The sequence below is a fragment of the Pelmatolapia mariae genome, linkage group LG15 (genome assembly GCF_036321145.2).
Source record: "Pelmatolapia mariae isolate MD_Pm_ZW linkage group LG15, Pm_UMD_F_2, whole genome shotgun sequence".
Taxonomy (NCBI): Eukaryota; Metazoa; Chordata; class Actinopteri; order Cichliformes; family Cichlidae; genus Pelmatolapia; species Pelmatolapia mariae.
Window position 1 is genome coordinate 29,389,210 of NC_086240.1, and position 14,626 is coordinate 29,403,835.

Here is a 14,626-nt window from a genome sequence, read left to right on the forward strand (position 1 = left end):
TCAAAAACTCTTTGGTTGCTTTTGCAGTATGCTTTGGGTTGTTGTCCACCTGCACTGTGAAGCGCCGTCCAATGAGTTTTGAAGCAATTGTCTGAATATGAGCAGATAATATTGCACGAAACACTTCAGAATTCATTGTGCTGCTTTTGTCAGCAGTCACATCATCAATAAATACAAGAGAACAAGTTCCACTGGCAGCCATACATGCCCACGCCATGACACTTCCACCACAATGCTTCACTGATGAGGTGGTATACTTAGGATCATGAGCAGTTCCTTTCCTTCTCCATACTCTTCTCTTCCCATCACTCTGGTACAAGTTGATGTTGGTCTCATCTGTCCATAGGATGTTGTTCCAGAACTGCGACGGCTTTTTCAGATGTCGTTTGGCAAACTCTAATCTGGCCTGCCTGTTTTTGGGGCTCACCAAAGGTTTACATCTTGTGGTGAACCCTCTGTATTCACACTGGTGGAGTCTTCTCTTGATTGTTGACTCTGACGCACATACACCTACCTCCTAGAGAGTGTTCTTGATCTGGCCAACTGTTGTGAAGGGTGTTTTCTTCACCAGGGAAAGGATTCTTTGGTCATCCACCACAGTTGTGTCCCGTGGTCTTCCTAGTTTTTTGGTGTTGCTGAGCTCACCAGTGCGTTCCTTCTTTTTGGGAATGTTCTAAACAGTTGTTTTGGCCACACCTGATGTTTTTGCAATCTCTCTGATGGGTTTGTTTTGTTTTTTTCAGCCTAATGATGGCTTGCTTCACTGGTAGTGACAGCTCTTTGGATCTCATCCTGGCAGTTGACAGCAACAGGTTCAAAAAGCAAACAGCACACTTGAAATGAACTCTGGACCTTTTATTTGTTCATTGTAATTGGGGTAATGAGGGAATAACACACACCTGGCCATGGAACAGCTGAGAAGCCAATTGTCCCATTACTTTTGGTCCCTTAAGAAGTGGGAGGCACATATACAAACTGTCATAATTCCTATACTGTTCACCTGATTTGGATGTAAATACCCTCAAATAAAAGCTGACAGTCTGCAGTTAAAGCATGTCTTGTTCGTTTCATTTGGAATCCATTGTGGTTGTGTATAGAGCCAAAAATGTTAGAATTGTGTCGATGTCCCAATATTTATGGACCTGACTGTATATCGAATGACGATCTGCAAATGTCTATTGTTTCATATTACGCTCTCATTTGTTTCGCGGTGTTGCAAAATAAACGGCAATATTTTTTCATCATTTTTATGGTCACTGTAGTATTAATTTCTAAAAGTTCTCTCTTTCTCTTATATTTAATATAACTACACTACGGACGGACAAGTGACTGCTTTTATGCGTTGTCATTAGCAACAACGACGGTAAAACCATCGCATGGCTCCGTCGTCCGCTTGTTTATTTTCCACATAAACCTTTCACAATAAAGCTGAAGATCCTGTTGAGATTTTTCAAAATAAACTGAATCACGTGAAAGAGTGTGCAGAGTGTTTACGGATCAGAAGCAAAAAAGAGCCGTCAGGTGCTAAAAAAAAATAAACCTTAGAGCCAAACGTTAGAACAGGCTTTTTCCTGCAGCATGGCGGGCGTTTCAACTGTCTAAAAATGTATAGCTTCGTGAATCGGTCAAAACACTTGACTCCAGGTACATGATGCCCAGCTGAAAAGACTTCACGCAAATCGAGTTGCCCGAGATTCACAGAAGATACAGAAAATGTAAAAGTTTTGTGATATATATCATTGTCGGGACGATAAATGTCTTATATCGGGATATGAGATTTTGGTCATATTGCACAGCCCTACTCACAACCATTGTACAAAGTCACTGTGGCTAAGTATATACTTTAGCATATACAGTATATGTACAACCAAAATGCAGAAGCCCTTTTGTTCTAAACTAATTAACCATTACCTCCCAATATATGCCCCACTCCTTTGTGCATTTTTTAACTCATCTTAAAAGGAACTTTCTGTCAGAAATAATCTTTAAATATACTATCAGCAGAAGACCTCAGTGCCCTCAGAGTGTTTTTTGTTTTTGATTTGACTGTTGGCTTTTAATTACTTTCCTGTCAGCTTACACAACTATGGATCAATACATACATAATTATTAAAATTTGGAAAATGAGTGAAAATAATTCATTATCAGACACCATTTGTGGTGATGGAGGTGATGTAATTTTATTACATCACCTCCATCACCATCATATACATTCATTTAAACATCGTTACATATTTATACCTTCCATAATGCTCCATCCTCTGTGTTGTAATCTTGACTATTCCTCTTTGGTTGACTGGCTTTCTCACTAAGCCTTTTTCACTGGGCCTTACAAGGACATGCTGTGGTCTCCCTGATCATTGTAAAAACAATACACCATAAACAAAAGCTAGTACAGTTGTGCTTTTGGCATTTGAAAGATAACACAATGGTCAGTATATATATAAAACAGAAAGCTTTACATTTAGTCATATTCATAATGGAAGAGGAGTCCAGGACCAGTTTCTCTAGATTAGAGGACACATACATTAACATTATGAATAATCTCCATTATTGAAATTATTTTTTTGCAGTGCAGGAAATAAAGATTATGAGGTCATTCAGACGTGCTTGTAATCTAGGATGGATAGTAGCATCAAAAACTGGTTGCCATAATGAATTACAATTAAAAGATATTCAATATATTCATGAGCAACACTTAGACGTCCCATTAATTTAATAAAGGAAAAATCATGTTATCTGGTAGTTGCCACGAGGAGTGTGATCAGAACCAGTGCACAGGGGTTTTGGGATGTCTGCTCTGAAGTCCAAGTGCAATGTCAGAGTTTTATCCCTGTCTTCACTGAGTCCTCACCCTGACTGTTGAGAGCCTGGCCTGAAATAATTTTGGTCTTCACTCTGCTCTGATGTAAGAGAGCAACTTTTAAATGAACTGACCTTAATGTGGAGTGCTGGAGGGAGGACAAGAATCCTAGTACGGATTGCATACAAAACATGCATCTTGAATTGGTTATCGCAGATGGTTGAGTATGGGAGAGCTCTGTAAAGTTTGCGGTTTCCAGTTTGCATCGCATTTTTTCCAAGTTTCATACAGCTTGGAGAGTAAATGGTGAGTGAAGACACTGACTTGCTACGGGGGAGTCAGTGTCTTCCATGCAAACTGAATGTGGCAGTCTGCTAAAGACATAACCAATCACAGATTTTCACCTGATAACAGCCAGCAGCCTCCAAATACCACTCACCACCACTCAGAGAATAAAAATCCCCCCTTAGATACTGGAGGTTGACTGGAGGTTGTTAACCAGCTTCTAGGCTTATGTGACTGAGGTCTTAATAAATCTGTCCCTTAATCAACTGATTGTTTCATTTCAGCAGAATTTCAGAATGTAAAGCTTTGAGAGATAACTTTTGTTATTGTCCTTATGCTGTCTTACCATGCCACAGCCTTGCTGCTATATCTCTGAATAGAATAACAATTTACATATTAATCCTTTCCTTGTGACCTAGGACAGCAATGGTCAACATTACACAAACCAAAGAGCAAACAAGTGTTATTTGTTTATGGGGGTAGAAATCATGTCATGACTGAGAAATATATGTAAGTCTTGTTAAGGCTACAAGCATGTGAGCAGGGGTGTGGAAGTGTGTGTATAACCCCTGCTGGGTTTCAGTGATTCCAAGAGAACATTTGGGTTATCATGTCTGGAATCCCGACTAGAGATTCTTGGAACGCGATGGCTTTTTGCCCATCCAGCTATCTAGGAAGAGGGCCCACATCTGACACAACACTCATGAAGTCAGTGTGGTGTGAGCGATACAGTGGATCTTTGTGTTGAGCTCTGTAGCCCTTGTGGTGTGTGAAGGATATTTTGATCTCAAATCCCAAGACAATTATCTGTCCACCATAACCTTCACATAAACTGTCTGCATTTTACGGAAGATTCATTACAAGAATTACTCCTAATGCTAAAGTCAGTATTAGCATCTTTTCCTTATTGCTGTTCAGTAATGAGAAACTAAAGTGAGTTGTTACAAGAGCTGTCTCATGTATTCCTTCATTTTCCTCAAACTTCAGAACAAAGAGGCTTTTGCAGCCAGTGATACAGGACATGGAGGGAAAAGTCACATTTAACTTTTATCTCCTGTTGCTTAAACATGCAGCACTCATAACTGTTGTTAAGGCTGCAATCAAAATTATTTTCCCTTGCTGGGTATATGATGAAAAAAATATAATAGCTTCCTTTTTTAGTAGTATGTTAGATTATAATTAAAACCCATATTAGAATGTGAGGTTAGCATATGCGGAAAAATTCAATTATCCTTCTGGGAACTTTATAATGACTGTATTTATTTTAGCTGTGATATTTATGCAAATATTGCTTAGGCTTGTGCACTTAGCCGTAAAGAGAAAAACTCACAGTCACAGCATAAAGAAAGTATGCCTTTTTTATTATGAGGCTTTATGTTTTAGGACATAATGAGAAAATCATCAACTTTTAGCAGGTCTCAAAATGAGGTAAATACAACCTCAGATGAACAACAACACATGATATGTACTGGGCCATAGCAACACATCCTGTTGTGTCAATGTGCTGACGCAACAACAGCACGTCGTTATTTATTTGAAAGAAATTGAACCAAAATTCAGAAACAGTGAGTGAAAGTCCCCCCTTACTGCTTCCATAAGAATTAAGAGAGTAAGTAGAAGCCAGATGCTGCTAATCAAATGCACTTGATTAGATGATCATCAGTGAGTGTGAGCACCTCTGTAAAAGCAAAGCAGACAGTTTGGCAGTTTGTTGGTCTGGGGTTTTTAGATGTGGAAGACACGAAGAACGACACAAGCAGTGTTCTTAAAGAAGCCAATAGAAAAAGCCATCAATCTCTGAAGGATTATAAGGCCAGCTCCAAACTATTTGAAGTCCATCTTTATAGAGCTGAAAAGATTATTCACAGATGATTGCCAGTGTTTCCAGAAGTGGAAATCCCAGGAAATTCACCACAAGGGCAGACTGTTGACACAATTAAAACACACACACAAACACACACACAAAACAAAAACAAGATCCATGTCTGTCAGCCTCAGTTAGTGCTTAACATTTAACATGCTATTAGAATAATACTGAACAAATACGGCTTGTTTTCATGCAGCCATGCTGTTCTCTCTAACAAGAACAGCATGGCTGCATGACTTAGATTTGTAAAGTTAGATTTGTAAAGTTGCATCTGACCTCTTTTTACCAAAATATTCTTAAGTCAAATGTGAGACTATACAACAGCTAGTGCTTTGGCCAAATTGGACCATGCAACAGGATATGGGCTCAAATTGTGGTCATAAATATTTTGTACTTGTAAATCAGTTTTGTACTTGTAAATCAGGATTTGTATGTGTAAAAAGAATTTGTGTGTGCGTAAAAAAGATTTGTGTGTGCATAAAAAAGATTTGTGTGTGGACTTAGCCAAAAAATAAGTGTCAAACTCTACACTCAAGTTTCAAGTTACAAGTACGAATTTTGACCCTATTTTTCTTCCTTTCATCTGATTGGTCAATGTCATGTCAATCACAAATTTAACTATCCAATCAGAGAACAGATGGGTTTGGCTGTCGGAGGGGTGCTTTATGGAGTTTCAGGTCCTTGAAGGGTAATACAGTTTGAAGCTGGAGGATCTCTATATAAATATCCGATAGAAGCTAGGTCACCTAAGTTACAATAGCTGTTGAATGGATAAAGTTGTGCTGTATCAGTGGTTAGAAATACCATTTCTTTAGGATTAGCTTAACACAAAGTCAGGGCTGACCTGGGACCATTGCTGTGAGTCACAGTGAGCAGCATAAAGGTCCTTTCACATCAGACACAGCATGTGCTGCTAATGCTAACTGCTAACGAAAAGCCAAAGATCCAGAATTTGTTGCGCTGGCTGCTGAGCTCTGTGGGTTTTTGCAGCAGTTTAACCTGTACTAGATGCACCTGCTCCTTGTCGTTTCTATCTCTGACTTTATGTCCTCTACAAGAATTTCTGTTTTTGTTGCTGGTTCTTTAAATGTTCAATAAAAACATGTATGCTAATTCATAACGAAGAAAGCTTTGTAACTATCCCCACTAGTGAAGACTGTTATTTCCACAACCCCCCCCCTCCAGGTCTGCAGCGCTGTTGAAAAGGCTCTGGAGGTCCCTGTATTAAGCACGTAAACCTGTGACACAAAAATCACCTAACTCGGACCACCACAGACTGTTTTCCTTCATGGTGATGAAGGAAAATGCTGGGCTGGCATGTGGGCGTTTATTCCCTTCAAGGACCTGAAGCTCCATAAAGCACCCCTCCGACAGCCAAACCCATCTGTTCTCTGATTGGATAGTTAAATTTGTGATTGACATGACATTGACCAATCAGATGAAAGGAAGAAAAATAGGGTCAAAATTCGTACTTGTAACTTGAAACTTGAGTGCAGAGTTTGACATTTATTTTTTGGCTAAGTCCACACACAAATCTTTTTTACGCACACACAAATTCTTTTTACGCATACAAATCTTTTTTACACACACACACAAATTCTTTTTACACATACAAATCCTGATTTACAAGTACAAAACTGATTTACAAGTACAAAATATTTATGACCACAATTTGAGCCCATAACAGGACAGTGATCCCAACCAGAGCAGCAATCTACAACAGAGTTACTGAAAAACAAATGAATCAGGGTGGTGCAGTGGCCCAGTCAAAGTCCAGACCTCAATCCAACTTGGACCTTAAGTAGAAACCTCAATGTAGCAACGTTGTAAAGAAGAGTGGGCTAAAAGTCATACAGGAATCTATTACTTCAAGTCATTGCTGCTAAAGATGGTTCTACTACCCAGTTAACCATGGGGTGTACTTAGTTTTTCACACACTGCTTCTGGCTTAGTTTTGTCAAATAAATAATTCCATGGTGTAATATGTCATGTGTTGTTGCTCATTTCTGGTTGTATTGACTTAATTGTAAGACCCGGTAAGGACTAGATATTTTTTATTATGCCCTGATACATAAAAGCTTAGAACTAACAGACGGTGTACTTTCTTTTTTTTTACCATGACCAGTGTTAGGAAGGTTACTTTCAAAATGTATTCCACTACAGATTACAGAATACATGCCCCAAAATGTATTTTGTAGTGTATTCCGTTACGTTAGTCAATGAGAGTAACGTATTCTGAATACTTAATATATTATCAAGCTTTTTACAAAATACATAATAATAATAATGGATTGCATTTATATAGTGCTTTTATAGACACTCAAAGTGCTTTACAATTCCACTATTCATTCACTCTCACACTCTCAAATCTTAATATAAAATGAGTAACAGTAGGGTGGACATTGAGTAAGGCTGCACTTTTTGTAGCGATCTCATATAGAAAACTATTCTGCGCATTTATAAACGGCTCCGAACCGTAGTAAAGGGAAGTCTGGCTAATATGTCGGGTTCCGTGTTGTGCTCATAGCCGAGCTCATAAACTAGCTTTACTTTGTTGTCTGGGTTAACTTTGCTAGTGAGAGACAGAGAGAGGCGTTGAAAGGCTGCTCCAACAGAACTTATTGTTTCGGGGAGAACTCGAACACAGTGTACAGTCGAGTCTTAATAGCTTACTTACAACTGGGCTATGCACAGGGCTATGCCTGTCACACTCTGCCTATTAAATTAAAAAATTAAATAATTTTTTGAACAATAATTTTTAAAAATATTTTGTCACGTCATTATGCGGGCTGAAAGTAGAGGTGACATGGACCGCAAGATTGAGACACAGGCATTAGAGCCTCTTAATGCATGCTTTGTTTGGGTTTCCACTGGCGTGGAATTACCAAAAATTCCACGCCTAACATATGAAACAGGAAAAGACTGCCGTGTAATCCATTTATTTCAACAAAGTAACTGTATTCTGAATACCACCTTTTTAAACGGTAACGGAATACAGTTACTCATATTTTGTATTTTAAATACGTAACGCCGGTACATTTATTCCGTTACTCCCTAACACTGACCGTGACTGTATCTTAATGGTAAGGCTCTGTTAAAAAAAGATTACAAAGACAGTTAAAATTATTAAATTATGTAAATAAAGAATAACATTTTGAATTTTAGGTTTAGGAATTGAGTCATTTAACTTTTGAGCATTTAAGCATTGCAAAAGGAATAGAGTATCGAACATAAAGGGTTTGCCAACCTTTAGCTACAGTTCAGCACCAACAAACACAGCAATGTTAAATGCATTACTTGCATTTAACATTGCTTCAAGCAGTTTCTTCTATCTTTTGCTCTCCTACATCCAGTCATGTTTCTGATCTGCAGCTATTTAGCTCTGTTGTGATATGTTCCACAAGGTTTTCTCCCTGAAAAAATAGAATGTATGTTTCAATATGCTACATGTTGTCTGTTTACCATTTTCAACCAAATATTTCTCTTTGTCCCACCCCACTCCAACACTACCTTCTTTTATGATCTTTGTCTTCATCCTTTTTCTCTGCCCACACACTCTCTTTTTCTGTTCCATTTCCCTTTCACTTCTCCTTCTACTCTGTCTCCTATTTTTTTTCCTCACAGTGACAGGAAAGCCCTTTTTCATTGTGTCTAGTTTATCCCACCGCTGGCTGTTTGGCTGGGAGGGATGCCGATTCTATGGCTGGGCAGGCTTCTTCTTTGGATGTGGGAGCCTCATCACAATGACTGTGGTCAGCCTGGACCGGTATCTCAAGATTTGCCATCTCCGATATGGTGCGTAACTAACAACTCAGCAAATTTTCATAAACATCAGATGTTCACGTACACTTACATACTTTAAAGGGCACCAAAGTATTTTGCCAGTAGCTCAGAATTAAAAATACCCTAACTGGGAGAGCAACATGGGGTTAGTATCTTGCCCAAGGATATTTGGCATGCAGACTAGGGGGAAGCCAGGAATCGAACCACCAACCTTCTGATCAGTGGATGACCTGCTCTACCGCCTGAGCTACAGCCACCCCTGTAAACATACAAAAAGACATACAAAAAAAATGAACAGAAAATGAGTGGCTGTTGCTTGAATCTTATTCAACAGATTTTACCTAACCAAACAAAAGCAGACGCAACCACCAGGTACTTACTTAATTTTCCAGTATGCTTATAAATTCACCAGTATGCTTATAAATTCACCACATAACAAGACATCAATCCTTTTTTCTCCGTTTTATCTCTGTAATTTTTTTTTATAATTGCTTTGATCTTTTGCTCATACTGAGGCTGCTGGCTTGTGACTAGCTCTGAGCTTTGGGAAGCTTTAGCTTTACCAACTTTTCCTTTAGCCTCTTAAAAATGTAAATTTTTAGCTGGCTGAGGTAATGTAAGTTTCTGATTAGGTTTATTGTTGAATGTTTTCATGATGGGCCCCCTGCAAATAACTGTAATAAACGCTTTCAGTCACAGTTACAATGCTAATTCCATTTAACATGTACAGATGTTGCAAACCTGGAATATGTACAGTGGTCCCTCGCTCTAACACGGTTCACCTTTCGCGGCCTCGTTGTTTCGCGGATTTTTTTTGTGCAATTTTGCATGTTGTTTTTGTTTGTTTGTTTTACAGCGCATGGTGTTCTGGGTACTGATTGGCTGTAGACCATTGTCAATCAATCTCATGCTGTGTCTCCTGTACAGTACAGAATGTGTTCAGCTTGTCAAATTTACATAAATCTTCGATCGCTAGCAGTGTGTTTCTGAAGTGCTGTACTGTATGTTTGTAAGTTTTATGCCCAACAAACACAATGTCAACGAAACGTTTTTCACCGTCAAAGGCACCTGCGGGTGAAAAGTGTGAACATTTCCATGCCTGTCTGAGAAAAGTGTATAAAGTGTGTAGTGAGGGATTTTACAGCCTTAAAACATCTATAATAATTGTAAAAAAAAAAAAGGCTCTAATTCGCGGATTTCACTTGTCATGGGTTATTTTTTAGAACGTAACTCCCGCGATAAACAAGGGACCACTGAATTTGTTGACTTTTATATAAAAAAGATATGAATAGGTCTGCAGTCTAGATCCAAACCTGTGACTATAACTACATATTTAAATTATCACAGTTTAATAAAAGGAGTTATTCCTGAATCACTGGCCATTTCTTGACAAGGTTTAGATTTACCTTCACATGAGTTATAGGCCATAAATGATGCTCTAACAAAACATCTGTAAGCCTGTATTGCACAAATATCTAGGTGCATGATCTACTGTAAGTGCTCCTGTTACTTTTTATTTTCCATTCAGTTCCCACACCATTATAGTGTACATCACTATAATAGTGTGGGAACCCCCCATCATAAACATCAGATTAAGGGGGGCTCCCCATCATCTGATCCCTGCAGTGTTTTGTGAAACAAAACAGTGTTTTGTGAAACAAAACAGTGCAGCACTGCACTGCACTGTTTTGTGAAGGGATGGGGCTTTTAGCCTCCGGAGTATAGTATTTGTTATTAGCCTATAACCACAGCTAAGCCGTTATAACACTGTATTGTAATTCTTTTAAATTAAATTCCTTTTCAGTCATTCATAGTCAAACACAATAATACAAATGTGTAAGATCCCAGAATTAAAATATTCCACTACAGTAGTTTAATACTTTTTTTTTGTTTACTGATGTCAACAGCATACCTTTTGATGTGAAGAGTCATTGACTACAGATGATTATCTTTTTAATACTCAGTATTTTTCTAGGAATTTTTGTGAGTCTCCTACTAAATCTAATGCTCTGAATCCTTTTCATTTGTGGCATAGAAATTTAGTCTGGCAGTCAAAATGTACCATTTAACCAACATTAGTCTTGGGGTTTCTTTCTCCAATCCTAGGCGCATGGCTAAAACGCCACCACGCGTTCCTGTGCCTGGCCTTTGTATGGGTGTATGCAGCCTTCTGGGCCACAATGCCCCTGGTGGGCTGGGGAAACTACGCCCCGGAGCCCTTTGGGACCTCTTGTACCCTGGACTGGTGGTTGGCTCAAGCCTCAGTGTCTGGCCAGAGCTTCGTCATGGCCATTTTGTTCTTCTGTCTTATACTCCCTGCAGGGATCATTGTCTTCTCTTATGTTATGATCATCTTCAAGGTCAAGTCATCTGCTAAGGAAATTTCACATTATGATGCACGCATCAAAAACAGCCACACCCTTGAGATGAAACTCACAAAGGTAGGTCCAACATTAGTAATCATGGAAGCGGAACAAAGAGCAAAGATTTTTGAGTGCTACTCAGTCCAAATTTATGATCAGAATATTATTTTGTGTCCAGGTGGCAATGGTGATCTGCACAGGCTTCTTGATAGCCTGGATCCCTTATGCAGTGGTGTCAGTGGTGTCAGCATTTGGTGAGCCAGACTCAGTGCCCATCCCTGTGTCTGTTGTTCCTACGTTGCTGGCCAAATCCTCCGCAATGTACAATCCCATTATCTACCAGCTTGTGGACCTGAAAATCTCAGCCTCCTGTTTTAAGGTTATGAAGAAACGAAGGCATTTTAGAAAGTCAAGGTAAAACTAACCTTTATACATACATAAAGACATTGTCTGAAATGTTTTAGCAGTGGGAAAAATTTTGCCTTGATGCTTTCTGCTAGAAAACAAACTTTAGCCCAGAACAGATCATGGTTATAGGATTTCACCCTTTCAAAAACCTCTTATGGAGTCGAACAAAGCCTTGGCAATCAGGATTCAAAGAAAATAATCTGTGCTCAAAACTATTTCCAGAAAAGTGTTTAGCACAAAATATAGGATTAATGCTGAGGCCTTGAGATTAGTCAGCAACCCTCTGGCCACCTCCGGTCACTGGGAGAAAATGTGTATTCATTGACTAATTGGCAAGTGGTTAGTGGTTAGAGTTTGCTAGCTGTTACTGGGAGAAATCCCAGATCCCAAATCAAAGAGTATGGTGCACCAGAAATCTCCTTGCAATTGCTTTGGTGACTAGTGGATTGCTGTCAATGATAGTTTGCATGGCACATGCCAGCCTGTCTGCCATGCCATGCCAGCCTGTCTGTAAAACTTAGTAACTAACCAGCAAGCAGCAGCAAGAAACTTGGAAATATGTGATGAAAACTGGAAACAAAGACCATGAAGACCATTTACCATGAAAGTCAATGTTGGACCTTATGAAATGTGTTGGTTACAGTGGTAAGGGTACAAGCAACTATGGGCAACCTCAGCAACCTACTACTAGTGACCAAAACAATCACAGGGAGATTTTTGCAATGTATTCTTTTTGTGACCAGTTTCACGTAGTGACAGTATGGAACCGCCCCCAGCCACCTGCCAGCTGGCCACATCTGGAACATTAGATTTTTCCCTAGTAATCAGTGCTTATTAGAGGGCCAGTGACTGGTTTCTAGGCCTGAGTGACTAGGTCATAGCAGTCTATTTCACAGCACGGCACAGAAAAGCAACCTTTAGCAACGACTTACAGTTGGTCAGGGAATACTCATTTTTCTCTTGTGACCTGTGGTTTCTAGGTGGTCTGGTTGCCCACTGACCTCTAGGTTTGTGTGACTGGGGCCTTAGGTTTTGGAGCAACCTGTATAAGGTTAGGAATGAGTTTTATTTTAGCCACATGCTAAATAGGTACATTTCATAAAGTAGAGACACAAGCCTTTAAGGGTTGCGTCAGGAAGGGCATCTGGTGTAAAAAATCAGATCATATATGCAGAACTACCTGTTTTGACTACCCCTTATGAACTTGGGGGCAGCTAAAAGAAGCTAGTTAAACTTTCAGATAATATCCCAAATCTTTTGATTATAGTTTTTATTGTTAAAACCTTTTGCATTTGGGTGTTTCAAATTGACAGAAAAGTGGACATTAACCAAACCCAAGCCAACTGGTAAACAATGACCTTAGATAGTTTAAAAGTTTTATACTTAAAGGTTTGCTTCACAATTTGTTTTTTATGTTTTGCTTGTATATTGGTGAGCTTTTTTGGTCTGACTATTCTATCATATGTTCACATCTCTGCAGGTTCTATGCCATCTCTGGCTCATTAAAAGACACACCACCAGCCAAAGAAGTCCACATTGAGGTGTGAGACAAATGTGAGGCTACATGACCTCTTTTTATCGCTTCTATTTTGGACAGTTGGACTTGTTCCCTGTCCTATGTGCTCTACCAATCACTCTCGACATTTTCTGTGACATTATGGACTGCATACATTTGTTCCCAAGTATCACAGCTTGGTTTTGCACCCACACTGGATATCCATGTAACCCTCAGCTCCCAACTTCTTACTTGGAAAACATCTTTCCTATGTGGTGTTCTTCCCATGCGGTCACTTGAATGGTGTTGTTTTACATTGGCAGTGTGCATGTGATAAACCTACTCTTTCAGCTTTTTTCCCCCTCATTATTACAGACACATTGTTTGTCAATGCTATTAGCAAACAATGCACATCTTACTGACTTACCAGCATTTTTGCTACCAGCTCTTCGCCACTGTCAACCCAAAACCTAAGATATACCTTTTTTGGTGGAGGAAAAAAAAGTAAAACTATTACAAATATTTCAAAGGTTTAATTTTAGCATATTTCAAATGCTCAACTGCAATTTAACACTGCAACAACCTTAGCACATGTAAGCCATGTGCCAGTGTGGCCTCAAGCTCAAAGTATCTTTACTGTTGTCCTTCGTACTCTTACACGTGTGGCTTCTATACTGTAAATATATATCAAAGGCAAAAGGCACTGGATCACCTTAGTTTCTATGTTTTCTTCAGCTTTTTACTACACAGAACCGGTTATGTCACTTTGATTCATAAAAGTAGTTAAACTAACATTGTTACTTTTAAAACAAAGCCAATTTAACTAATTGTAGTGAATTTTTGCAGAAACCAATCATTTAAAGTGACAACACCTAAAGTGTTTTTTAGTTCTATTTTTCAATATTAACTGTTGTGGTAATGGGCACAGAAATAATAATAGTTAAATCAGGGACCATTTTTAATGTGTTCATTGTTGGGTGTCTTTTTTTGCTAATGCAAGAAATAACAGGATTCATTAAAGAGTATTGCTGAGAGTCAGATTTTTAAAAAATTCTTGTATATGTGTAATAAGTATGAAACTATAGCTCAGAGGCAATGAGCTTATCTTAGCAGAACAACAAGTAACACTACTACTACTTGTTTAATCCAGGTACCAGTTGAGTTAAGTTAAGCTAAAGGTGATAAATTATTGTTTCTTGGGCAGTTGTGTACTAAAACCAATTGTAACATTTGTTAAAGATGTAGTTTGAGATTTCAGTTAGTGAGCTTTTGATTTCTCTGTAGACTAGATTTTCAACTTTTAGACTTTTCATCTAGCCTTTTCTCCTTGACTGCATTTTTTTGTACATTTGTGTTAAGCTAATTTTGTTTCTCATTGTAGCTTCATACTTATAGATACACGAGAGTGACATCTCTCAGTTGACTGAGAAGACATCTAATTTAAGGATCATGTGAGACAGTGCTATTGCTGGCAGTTAATTGGCTAGCTAGCAATGCTTGCTAGCCATTGCTACTTATATGCTAATGGAACTGCATCCAAGCATTGGGAAGTCATTTATATCTAACTCTGTGAGTTCTAAGTCATTATCAGTGACCTTAGTCATGTTTGTGTATTCCTTCCC

The 14,626-nt window shown here is 38.8% G+C and overlaps 1 protein-coding gene across 1 annotated transcript in view; it reads left to right on the plus strand.

The window, feature by feature from the left end:
- Window positions 1-14,031, plus strand: part of opn5 (opsin 5) — a 49,908-nt gene extending 35,877 nt beyond the window's left edge. Inside the window, exons 4-7 of the mRNA XM_063495758.1 lie at window positions 8,580-8,750; window positions 10,845-11,179; window positions 11,280-11,515; window positions 12,990-14,031. Of these exons, the coding sequence (XP_063351828.1) occupies window positions 8,580-8,750; window positions 10,845-11,179; window positions 11,280-11,515; window positions 12,990-13,056 (809 nt within the window). The 3' untranslated portion in view covers window positions 13,057-14,031. The remainder of the gene's footprint in view (window positions 1-8,579; window positions 8,751-10,844; window positions 11,180-11,279; window positions 11,516-12,989) is intronic.
- The last annotated feature ends 595 nt before the right edge of the window (window positions 14,032-14,626 follow it).